At 39.1% G+C, this 13312-nt stretch overlaps 1 protein-coding gene across 4 annotated transcripts in view; it reads right to left on the bottom strand.

Annotated features, from left to right (window-relative positions):
- Nucleotides 1–13312, bottom strand: part of DOCK4 (dedicator of cytokinesis 4) — a 484849-nt gene that overhangs the window by 212265 nt on the left and 259272 nt on the right. For all 4 annotated transcript variants that reach the window (XM_067042314.1, XM_059074580.2, XM_067042316.1 and 1 more), the window contains exons 9-12: nt 10968–11049; nt 10366–10426; nt 6254–6386; nt 2364–2452 (exon numbers count right to left, since the gene is read on the bottom strand). In XM_067042314.1, coding sequence (XP_066898415.1) covers nt 2364–2452; nt 6254–6386; nt 10366–10426; nt 10968–11049 — 365 coding nt within the window. The remainder of the gene's footprint in view (nt 1–2363; nt 2453–6253; nt 6387–10365; nt 10427–10967; nt 11050–13312) is intronic.

The following is a 13312-nucleotide window of genomic DNA, read 5'->3' as shown; positions in this document are numbered from 1 at the left end:
TTAGAGGAAGACACTACTGTTATTCCAGTAAAACTTGATTCAAACTTAGGACATCCCAGTTCCAGAGGCAAAGCTCTTGGGGCTATACTCTCTAAGACATGACCCCCATCTGTAAGTAGAGAGAAATTTATGCTTTGGCTTGACTGGTATCCTGATCTCACAGGATACAGGGTCAGTTATGTTAAAGGAATCTATATGGACGTATAAATCAAAGCCCATCATTGAGCACTTCACCATGATTCAAGAGGCAACTGGGTATCACCTCAGTCTGGACAATGATATATTCAAATGACCCAATAACAGAAGGATTTAAAGGCATATCAGAAAGAGGAAAGGCTTGGGAGTTGACAAGGAGTTTGGAAAGAAGTATATTGGAGCAGGCCAATACACCCTGCTTTGTCAAGACTGAATCAATGATGGTAAGGAGGGAAGGGAATATATGGGAAAAGTCAGAAGGTCAGGGTTAGTTTTATATTTATTTATTCACATAGGAGACAAATGCAAGCAAATTAAGAGTAATGGGACACTCGGAGAGAAAGAAAAAGATATACAATGGTTCTAGACTTCTCCACCCAAAGTTAGGGGACAGAAGGAAAGGAGCAAGGCATATTGAATGTTTGTGAGGCATCAAAAGAACTCAAAAGGAAAATTCTTTAAATTAAGTCTAGAGCAGCACTGCCTAACAGAACTGTGATATGAGCCATCTATGAAATTTCTAGTAGCCATATAAAAAGTAGAAAGAAAGAAAATTAACTTCAGTAATATATTTTATTAAAACCAATATATCCACAATGTTATCTCTGAACATATAATGAACATAAAAATTATTAAAGGGATGTTTTATACTCATTTTATATGTATCAAGTCTTCAAAATCGAGTATGTATTTTACGATTACTGCACGTCTCAATCCCAGTGCTGTACTGTCTAATGCTCAATAGCCACAGGTGGCCGGTGCCTATTAAAGTGGACAGCACAGCTACAGAATACAGTTCATGATATAGTTCACGGTATCAAGAAACACCAAAAGGTCTGAACAAAACTAATGGATTTGGCTAGAAGTTTGCCAATGAATTTGGCAATTAAGTTTTTAAAAAGCAGCAGCCCTACCATCTTATTGAAAGTACATTTAAAATAAATCATTTGGTCCCTACACAGTAAGCACTACTTTAATTCTTTCACAGAAAAAAGTGAAGACAAGTGTACACAGCAGTTTCGGAAGTATTCGTATTATTTCATGTTAGAGTCACTACTAAAATCTCCTGGTCGTTCAGAGACTCCTCTGCCTTCAACAGTAAGTGCAAGTTTTTTGTTTATTTAGTGGTAGATGTAGGACTTCGTGTGAATCAAAGAAAAGCCAAGTTACCTCCCCAGCTCTTGGGAGAGGGAAGAAAAAACTGACCTCACCATTCACTGCGGCCTGAAGCGCTGCCACGTGTGAGCTGTGGATACTTATGGCTCTCATGGGACCGAACCACAAAGTTTCTGTCTGCAGTTACTTTTTCTTTGTGGGTTGTTTTGGCCTGGCAAGATGTGCACAGGTCTGAAAAAAAGGTGGTCTAAACTTAAATTCAGGTTCTTCTAATTGCCGGGCAAGTGGGACTATCACACAAATATCTATATTCAGGGGACTTTAAAAATCAGCCACAAAAAGCAGTGCATTCAGTTCAAATACCAGCTAATTTGATTTGAGGTTTCTTTATGTAATTAAAGCACACAACTGCATAGTTTATTTTGCTTCAACATGGGTTTGAAGGTGGAATAGGAAGCAAACAATATTCACCAAGTTTTTGTCTACTGATCAAACTTTAAGACGTCACTCGATATACTATATAATCTAGATATGCTATATAATATAATAAATCTATAGTATATTACTAGTATAAGACTACATGACACATAATGTATTATATATAACTTATAATGCTATATTACATTTCAGTTCCTGCTGGACAGGCATGCATATGTTTTTCTATACATAAAACTGCAGTTATAGGCAGTGAAGCATGTTTTCCCTGGACCTTACTGACAAAAATTCCAAACCCATTCCACACGGCAGTCATGAAACCAGGTATATTTGTCCTTTGCTTTTTAGCAATCAGTAACAACTTGGAGGTCCCAAGACTTGGTACTATAGAACAAATGCAGATACTCTACCTTGATTCAAACCAGAACAGAATATATTTTTTAGAGTTACAGCTACAAGCCTATCGTAGAAAAAGGAGACATACCAGAATGCTGACTGAGCATTTATAGGGGGGTAGAGAAAAAAACAAAGGGCTGATCGTTTTCTTCTTCACAGACAAATAAAAGAAAGCACCTGAAATGAAAAGTGTAGGGACTCAGCCAGACCTATTTACTCACCTGCGTTGGAGCCAGTCAAATTATAACGCGCATTCAACTTCTTGATGATGTTCTCGTGGATTTGGTACCACTCACTCTCTGTATTACACCTATGAAAACATGACCACTCTGTTAAGTGATGCATGAGATGACCTTACTAGCACACCTGCCCTTTTTGTTATAACCACTATAATGTACTTCCTTAAACCTCCTTGTAGATCTCAACAACCCATTGCAAGCGACTGTCAGTTTTGGCATAGTTGCCTCAAGATGAGCAGGAATGACCATTTCCGGTAACACATGACCAACTACTTCATGCCAGAAGTGGCTGGATGAACAATTCAGATTATGAGAGCTCCCCATCCCCCCAGTCTCAGAGAACAATGCCTACACTGGAAGGAAGTACAGACTGAGTCTGACTCCCTGGATTCGAATCCTCACTGTTAACTGAGTTATGTTCTTTGGGGAGTTATTTACTCTCTCTGTGCCTTGATTTGTTCATCTGTGAAATGGGGGTAAAATACTAGAACACTAAACAAGCTTGGGCTTAGGATAATGCCTGGCATATAGTAAATGCTCAAAAAATGTTAATTCTCATTAGCGAGTCTCCACCTATTATATCATGACCAAGTTGGCTAGCATCAAAATGCAACTAATCAAGCAAAATGCAACTGAGGTTAACACAACCAGCACTGGCAAAAGGCTGGCAGGATTTACCGAAGGGTAATTAAGGTAACCCTTCCAGATTTTCCACTTCTAGGCCAAAAGGCATCTCTCCATCTTCTCACTCTGACAACCATCTGTACTTTGGTCTTTCAGCTCTCGTCAGTCACTGACTCATGCTATCTTTGTATACATGGTACGTTCACCTAGGAGACACTGAAGGTTCTTGAGGATTGAATCTAGGACTGGTAGATATCTGTGTTCCCCTGAGTACTTTGAACACCGTGGGGGCTTAAAAAATACCAGCTGCATGAATGACTGGATGGATCTCCTGACGGTTCGTAAATATCTGGGTCTGCTATCTCCTTACTGCTGGGCCTCCCCCAATTAGGCTAGGGAAAGCCTCCCTTATCTGGACGTGTTTGTGAATCCGCTACCATCTTTTATTAGCCACAAAGGCTCCCTCCCAAGAGTCCTGAATACCAAAGATCCTATACACTATCAATCAAAATGTTCCAGAGTATAGTGTCCTCTTCCTCGCAATCTTGTCTATAATAATTGCCAATAATTCACAATTTGTTTACATATTTATTTATTTCATCACTTATAGGCTTTTTCCAGGATGAACAGGATGGAGGCTGTTTTTGAACCAGTTAACAGTAGGATACCAAACAGACAACTGACTCTTAGAAGGCTGGAAAATTAAGATGAAATGAAACCGTTCCATCTGTCCAGCTGTAAGGGACAGAACTTCCATTTAGTACATTCTGTCCCGTTTTCTTAGTTCAGCTCAGTTGGGAAGGGAGAAAGATGGTTTGCTTCTTATTAGATAGATAAGTCATAACTTCAGAAGTCATGCTTTTAACCTACAAAACTCCTAATAAAATAAAAGCTCCTAAAGTATGTGACTGAAATATCTTCTGGGCTCCAATGAGGTATTTGTCACTGTTCTCAGTTTTGAGTCCTAGATGGGCTAAGGATTTGGTCACTTTAACAAATAGAAATTTCTTCCAATTTGTTTCTAACAGGCACTTCCCTAAAATGTTTCACTATATTCATAGTTTCTTCTTAATCTACAATGACTGTTTTGACTGCCTAGCATCCTTCCTGGAACAGATTTGTAATTTGCTGAACTGGAATTTTTAAGGGATCTCTCTTGCAGCAAGAACAACCCCAAACCTTATTTGATACTTATGAAAAAACAGACAATAACAACCACAAAGAGCAGTACAATTTATTTTTATGGGCGTGAGTGTCTACCACACAACTGGAATTTATGTGTCTTCCTTTGCTGGCTGCGTAATCAAAGCGGATGCATGGAACTTCGGGTCCCTCAGTTTTCCCAGTAGCGAGATAAATCTAACACTTGCTACCCACACCTGGAAAGATCACTCTAAGAAACACTGAGACTGTGCTTGTAAGGAATTTTAGTTTCTTTGAAAAGCAATGCCACCTAACAGCATTACTGTCACATCACTAGACAATGGTGTGAAATAACACCAGGAAGCATACCACCTCGTAACGTGAGAGCTCAGGTTCTGAGTCAGACACTCCTGACTTCACATCTGGTTCCTGTTCTGATTAGCCAGGTGACTTTGGGTGTTCTTTAGCCTCTCTCTTCCCTTATGTGGAAACGGAGCCAACAGCAAATGCTTCATGGGTTTGTCATGAGGATAAAGTGACATGACGTATGCAAAGTGCTTAACACAGTTCCTTGCATGTAGTTAGCACAAAGTAAACGGTGGCTATTATCATTAGTATTATTGCAATTAAATTATGTTTTATGAACACCAGTAGAGTTTAGAAAGGGGATAATCATGGATTTAAGCCCGACCATATGATAAAAAGAGCAGCGTGCTTTACTACCCACTAGTTTCACCAGAAGTTTTCATGTTTAAGATCAAGGTCACAGATTTTATTGCCCTTAAAAGAGATAAAGAGAGTTTCCAGTCCTAAACCACAGGCTGTAAGCAAATCTTTGTCTACTAATTAGCAAATGTATGGCACGGGTCCCAGGGGCACTGGGTAGAGGATGGATAAATCCATGACACCCTGCAGCTGTGGTCAAAAAGCAATTTGAAGTATATGTCCCACAGGCAGTGCGCCACGTGCGTTCCCTCCACATATGGAACAACTATTGGCACACTTTGGATACATCGACTCAACAGCCAGAACAGAAAGCTAAAGCAAGCTCACTCACAGAGGAGGGTAGCAGTGTGGTCCTCAAATCGGGAATGTGGAAAGCAGATCCCCCATCCTTCAACCCCCCATGGGATTGCTCTGAGGATGTCACTGTGTGTCAACTCTCAATTTTCAGTCCTGTGGGGAGGTGTTCAGGGTGGGGTGATCCAAAACCATGTGCATTTTTAAAAACTTAGGATTTGGAATACATTAAGCGATTTTCTTAGTGGAGTGTCTGAGCTGAACTGTGCTCCCGCACTGATCCTCAAAAGATGATGTAAGTCCTAACCCACATTCTGAGGACCTTATTTGGAAATAGGGTCTTCACACAGTTAATAAAGTTAAAATTAGGTCGTTAGGGTGGGCCCTAACCCAATATAACTGTGTCCTTATAAAAAGGGGAAATTTGGACACTGAAACAGACGCACAAGCAGGGAGAGAGACATGTGATGATGAAGGCAGAGATCAGGTGATGCATCTACAAGTCACCGGAAACTAGGTGAGAGAGGCAGGGAACAGATTTCCCCTTTATAGCCCTCAGAAGGAATCAGTGTAGTCAACACCTTGATCCAGGATCTGTGGCTTCTATTACTGTGAGACAAGAAATTCCTGTGGTTTAAGCCTCACTGTTTATGGTGCTTTGTTAGGGCAGCCCTAGCAAACTAATAATACACGAAGTAAGAGGGAAATCACCTGACCTGAACTTCCTTTTCCTAATTCTAATTAATTTATATTAAAAACGATTTCCATTTTCCAAGGACAAATGAACTCTCTGAGGGTAAAGACATGTTAGGTTTTAACTTCACGGGAGGTACTCTATGCAGTAGATGGTCCACCCAACTGATAAATTGTCTGTATTTTCTGGTTCTTGATTTCATAATTCCTCTGACAGGCAAATGTTGATTTGTGGGCTCACTTGTAGTGAACCTACAGATTATTGAGTTTTTGAGGAATGAATGCAACCCATCCCTGGCTCTTCCATTACCCATGAAAAGCAGGATTGGCCACGTAGGGTCCCCATGTACCTCTGCGCCCACCCCAGCCCCCAGTGCGTGCAAGCTTCTTACATGTACACTTTCAGGATGAGGTCATCTTTTGTCTCTCCTGTCAGCAGGTCAGCAATGCTGAGAACTGCACAGCCAAAGGGTCGCCGGTACTGAACACTACAGGCATTCTTTTTTTCTCCTGCCCCCATCCGACCTGTTCAATTAAAAAGCACATATGGCCCAAGGAGCCATTTGATTAATCCACCTTAAATAGAGATACATATAGCTATAAAATAGGCCATATGAAATGTAACTGGGTGATGGAAAAGACACAGCTTTGGGGCAACTGAAGATGTTGCTTTAGCTCTGGACTCTCCCCTCCGACCACCTAGCATGCCCAAGGTCACGCAGCATAAACTCTGGCCATCAGCTGTTATCTATAAAACATGAAGATGGGAGCTGAGCCTATGTCTGGGTACCTTCCCTCACGCATTCATGAAGGCATCCCAGAAGGCTCACATCAAAAAAGGCAGTAGTGGTGCCTATCTCATTTTCTACTTTTTAAAATTGCCATATTTAAAAACCACCTCAAATATTTCACCTTTGAAAGGAAGCAGTTTGAGACTCCCTGAAGGTATAGTGAGTAAACACAGGTGATCAAATTAGCTCGCTCTTCCCTGACTCTGTACCCAGGCTGAAATCTCCAGGGATGGTTTTTACTCTGACACAGTTTCAACTTGTTTAAATTGTTAGACATTTTAAGATGTGTGGTTGAGATACTGTTTTAATTTATCATTGCATTCAATCACCAATGGGTTATTTTGAGAACTGAAGGCAAAAAGCACACTGGAGCTGTAATATAGCAAGTTAATGTGAGGAAAAATAATGAAAAAAGTCTGTAAGTCTGTTTCCAGATGCTTGGTAACGGATCCGTAAGTTGTTTCCATCTGAGTGAAATTCTCCTACAGCACATCTGCATATCTCTAGCACTCCCCAAATCCAATGTTAAATAGAAAAAAAAAAAAAAGGAATGGCAACATCCAATTTGGCTTTCTTTTTTTTTTTTTTTTTTTTTTTTTTTGTGCGATACGCGGGCCTCTCACTGTTGTGGCCTCTCCCGTTGCGGAGTACAGGCTCCGGACGCGCAGGCCCAGCGGCCATGGCTCACGGGCCTAGCCGCTCTGCGGCATGTGGGATCTTCCCGGACCAGGGCACGAACCCGTATCCCCTGCATTGGCAGGCGGATTCCCAACCACTGCGCCACCAGGGAAGCCCTAATTTGGCTTTCATTCTTCAGTAATAAAGGAGAATTGCCTCTGCAGTATATCATCTGCAGAGAAATGCTTATAAATAAAAGCTGGAATACCACTTAAGGTGATAAAAAGCACAGAAGATACCAGTAAAAAGAGGACCTCTGAAATAATGGATTTTTCCCTATCGAAGTCCCTTTTGAACGACTGATGTGTGATAGCCTTGAAACATACTTTCTTGGATGATGTCTTGTCATCATTAATATATTATTAATACATTGGTTAACAGGCCTAAGGATAATACGAATGTTGAGCTAAAATAGATTCATATACTAGACCGGATACTGTAAGAAGAGCCAAGAGGGCTCCTCTGAGGTCAGGAGCTGGCGTTTACTACGTGACATGCATGGTTTTGGTGGGTCATTAGGTATTACCATGTAGGTAAAGGCTTACTAATAGGGTTAATACGTAAACTTGACTACTGTGAATTCAAGAATACTAAGTAAAATAAGAATAATAAATGTAATGAAGGTTGTAGTAGAACTAACGATTATTAGGGCTAGCGTTGCTCCTCCGATGAAATGAGTTAGTAAGTGCCCAGCTGTAATATTAGCTGTTAATCATACAGCTAGGGCTACTGGTTGGAAGAATATGCTGATAGCTCCGATAATTACTAATATACTGATAAGAGGGATAGGTGTTCCTGGCGGTAGAAAATAGGTTAGAGATGCTTTTGTTTTATGGTGAAAGCCAGGAATGACTATTCGTGTTCAGACAGGGATAGCCATTCCTAAATTTATTGAAAGGCGTGGTGGGTATAAATGAATGGTGGTGAAAGACCTACTAAGTTTGTTGAGATGATATTTAAATGATGTAAGTATTAATGTTCATGTCTGTCCTTCAGAGTTATGAATGGCCATTGTTTTGATGTAAGTTAAACAAATCACTGCTGAATAGAAATCATACAGTTATTCACGAATCCGGCGTGGGGAAACTATTTATTTCTCTTTGTTTCCTCCCCTTCTTTTCAATCAAATATCAGGGCTTAAATTCTGAGGCAGGTGCTATTACTTCCTGCTCTCTGCAGCCAGTGAGGGTCAGCGTGCCCTTTTCCCATTAAACAGTACAAGGAATACTCTAGAAAAAGTAAGAAGTATCTGTCCCTGGTGGACAAGAATCTTCCACTCCTTAATTTCACTGCAGCAGACTAAGTCTTAATCTTTCTTAGAGTTTCTTACCTTCAGTCTTATGGAGTGATCATCAGACAAGTTTTTGCAGTAATGTCAATAAAGAATTAATTTGACCAAAGCTCAGGGAAGGAGGGTAGATAATTTCTAATTCAACATTCATTCTGATGACTCAATGATCATACAAATCTTAGTAAAAACTACAAAATCAAATGCCGGGTATTTGAAAGGCAGCCCTGTGATGGATAATACTGTGAAGTGGTTTCCTCAGCTGTATCCTGGGAGTGAAGGACAGAGGTGCCCAGGCCATGGGCAAGCAGGGCATGTGGTCACTCTACGGTGTGTGTTTCTATCACCAAAAACCTATAGATACCTTTTAAAAAGTTCTGAAAGCTAAATGGTTTACTTTTTTTCTCAACGCTGTAGAAGATGATATTCAAATTTTAGCAATTTTACATGAAGATATCCAGAACCACATTTTACATTAACAATTGATATTATAAATTTGAATAAATTTAAAAAAAACAAAGAATTACATAAACTGCACCCCTGCCATCCTGGGAACAGAGGCTTTATCTCATAAATACACAGCAACACGCACTACAACTTTTCCAAAGCTTTGAAAGATTCTTTCCAATTTCCACCCCACCCCATACTCATCTATAAAAAGAAAATTAAAACAAAACCCAAAACCATTTACTTTTTAATTTATTTCTATTGTCCCTCAAATATAAAAACAGGATAAAATGAAATGGGTTTTCAGAACAGATTTTTATGAGAAAAAATACTTAGAAAATCTATGTTGAAACGACATGTTTTATAGTCTCTCTCAATGCACAATGTGGTTATCATGTGCATAAAATAAAAAACTATAAAAATAAAGGTCACTGTGCAGGACCGCATGGTGAGATATCACTATCCTGCAGAAGTATCCCCAGCAAGTCATGTAGCACAGTTAATGAGGAAGCGGGAACCAATTCCCAGTATCGGCTGGTTAGCTGTAATAGAAAAATGATGTAGGCTACAACATGTAGTTCCTCTGCCATAAAATGCCTGCTTTTAGACGCCCTATATGTGTAAAAACTAGTGACCACATTTTGGCTCTGATGTGCAAGTTCACTGTAGAACACTCAAAGTGTGTTCTGCAAGATGTTAATAAATGTTACATCATATAAATGTTTCCACAGTCAAATCAAATTTGGAGAAAGCTAGCGTCAACAAAGTTAGAGAAGTATTTCTATTTCCCTGTAGGACTTCTCAGATCCTTTAATAAGCTGATGGAATTATACAAGTGAAAAATAGATACAAAGTTTTTGGTATTTCATAACCCTTTTCTTATAGCACTTTCTGTAATAATGCTCTGCAGCCTCTGCACTTTGGAAAATGCCAGTTGGTTTCATAAACTTGTAGGAAATCCAGCTCCTAGAAGTTTAATTTATGCTGTTAACAAAAATTAGAATTAAAAAAAAGCCAAATACCAAGTGTTTGAATCAAATATGTTTAGAGAGTCCAATAAAACAATATGAAACACAACAAACTAACTAATGACTTATACGGAAAGAGAACAAAATCTATTTATGGTGATATGAAAGAAAGTCTGGGGAGACCAGGGAACAATTCCCAAATTCTGTAATTACTGGATTCAAATGTGGCCTTAACTTCTTCCTGATCTAGACATCACATAAATCACAACCACATAGAGACATCTCAGCAATTCTCCCTGTCGTGCTCCTGTCACACCAAGTATCACACCTACCGATTCGGATGATGTGCACGGTGATGTAGATGTCCCTTCTTAGCTCACTGCTACCCAAATCCTACCAAAAAACAAAGTCTGGTCATTTTAGAACTCCTAATTTATGCAGAAGCATTTAAAACGCATACAGAGCACATAATCTTCAGAAATAACAGAAGAAAGACAAAGATAAACATAGACATTCTTAATGGAATTTCTGTAGCGGAAGCATAAAGTTCAAATCCTGTTCTAAAATACCACTACAATCAACTTTACTGTAAGCCTATGATGTCAAATAAGACTTAAAAGGAAAGCCCATTCTTATTTCAGTCTCTCACTCATTCTTTAAACACTTATTAAGTACATACTAAATACCACCTGCCACACTGAGCCCTATCACCATTGGGCTTTGGCCATAGTGCGACAGGCTCTAATACACACTAAGGGACAAAGGTGTGACTGTGAATGCTGGTATTCAGATTTTGGGGCACTACTGTAATTTATGTGTTATTTACAAAGTTTAAGCAAATCTACTATGTTCTCTCACAATAATTTATTTCTCTTAAATAAGATAAAGTACTTAAGAAAGAATCTGCCTCCTGGATAAAACAAGATCCACTTACCACAAAGAGAGAGCACTGTCGTTCTGGTTTATCTGGGGCTTTGGGAAGCCCATTTCTATTCAGCCTCAAGAAAAATCTCTCACTACAAGAGAAAAGAAGTTTAATATTTTGAAAATTATTTAATATGTAAGGACTCATTACTTTTCTAGCTGCTCTTCATCCTAAGAGTTAAACTCAAAACTTACTAGGTCTTTCATTTGACATCAAAACTGCGGATATAATTTAGGAGAGAATCCAAGACAATAAACATTTGCTTCACTTCTGACAAAACCGGCAAAGAAGCAAGTGCTAAAGCAGAAAACATAAATATATATACAAGCAAAAAATTAACTTTGAAAAGAATAAGCTTCTATATCAGTAATACCATTATTTTTAAAAGTAGAAAAAAGTACACTAAAAGAAAACATGTGACAATGTGTTTTGTGTGTTTGTACCTAAGACTTTTTTTTTTCATGTTTTGTGTCATAGTTTTTAATAAAATACAAGGACACCATTCTGAGTGGTAACCATTCATTAGAAGGCTTAATATTTTATGCTCTTATAAACCTATAATCCAAAATACAAAAAGAGAGACCAAGAAATGAAACTTGAATTTTCTTTGGACCACAAAGGAACAGAAGACCTCACACTGTCTATAGAACTTGCACTGAAAATACAGTGACACCTAGATTTAATGCAAACACAAATAATGCTGTTGATCAGCCACTAATTCAAGTCAATAAATACTTGTGGACACCATTTATACCCAAGATAATGTGTCACACTATTTATGTTCAAAAAAATAAAATGAATGTCACCCTCGCCCCCAAATTAATCTACCAGATACCACAAGCTTCTGAATTTTAATAACCTGGTGCCCACAATAGAATCAAATGGCTGGCTGCCTCAGGCAGAGAACACACAGCCAACATCCCCAAAATGTGAAATTAGCACATGGTATGGACTTGGTCAGTGTAGCTTCAGCCTAGGAATCAAGCAGGGAAAGGGAAGGTAGGGCATTAGTAATGTTCAGACCCTTCCAAGTCTCCAAGCTTATTTATCACTTGGTCCTTGCCATAAATAATGGCTCTGTCATCCAAAATCACCCTTCTCCCCTACAGGGGGAGAAATGAGGACCATAATCAGATCTCTAAGGAAGCATATGGATTTGAATTTATGGTTGTTTTGGAACATTTTTATTCTCTTTTGCCATCTAAATCTAGATAGATATATTTAACAGATTCAACTACTTGGCTCACCCTGTCCTTTTCTTTTTTGTTTTTTCTTTTTTTTGCGGTACGCGGGCCTCTCGCTGTTGTGGCCTCTCCCGTTGTGGAACACAGGCTCCAGACGCGCAGGCTCAGCGGCCGTGGCTCACGGGCCCAGCCGCTATCCCAGACCAGGGCACGAACCCGTATCCCCAGCATCGGCAGGAGGACTCTCAACCACTGCACCACCAGGGAAGCCCCTGTCCTTTTCTTATATTATGCCTATCCCTGATCTCTCACATGAGAAAGGGCAACCAATACACATTTCTACGGGGTCATTTCCACACTTAGTACCTATGTCTTGTTCCACAGAACAGTGGCTGATGTGATACGAATGACGAGAATATAAATTGCTGCAAGGATTCTCAAATGAAGACTATAAAGTTCCCATAGGATATAATTCTGAAGCGGAGGCTGTAAATGACAGATCCAACCTCTGATGCAGAGTTAAATCAATCTTATCCAATTGTCATTTATTATAATTCATGGCAAAGGACTGCAAACTCTCTTCAGAGTGGAAGAATGTTTACTATTATTTCAAATTTAATATGTACTAAAAGGAAATGTGCAAAAATTCAACTTGGGATAAATGAATTACACTTTAAAATACTCATTATTAGGTAATACTATTTTTTTAAGAAAACACTATTTTTTTGAGAATGGGCACTCTGCTAAGGACTTTACATGGATTAACTCCTTTTATCCTCACTATGCCTTTAGGAAGTCGGTACTATTATTATGGCATTTTATAGTTGGGAAAACTGAGAAATAGTAAATAGTTTTGCCCAAGATTACAGAGCTGTTGGAGAAAAGACAGTCTCTTCAATAAGTGGTGTTGGGAAAACTGGACAGCTACACATGTAAAAGAATGAAATTAGAACACTCCCTAACACCATACACAAAAATAAACTCAAAATGGATTAGAGACCTAAATGTAAGACCAGACACTATAAAACTCTTAGAGGAAAACATAGGGAGAACAGTCGTTGACATAAATCACAGCAAGATCTTTTTTGATCCACCTCCTAGAGTAATGGAAATAAAAACAAAAACAAATGAGACCTAATGAAACTTCAAAGCTTTTGCACAACAAAGGAA

The sequence above is a fragment of the Kogia breviceps genome, chromosome 9, assembly GCF_026419965.1.
Source record: "Kogia breviceps isolate mKogBre1 chromosome 9, mKogBre1 haplotype 1, whole genome shotgun sequence".
Classification (NCBI taxonomy): domain Eukaryota; kingdom Metazoa; phylum Chordata; class Mammalia; order Artiodactyla; family Physeteridae; genus Kogia; species Kogia breviceps.
The sequence above is the reverse complement of the archived record's forward strand: the minus strand, read 5'-3'. Positions and strand labels throughout refer to the sequence as shown.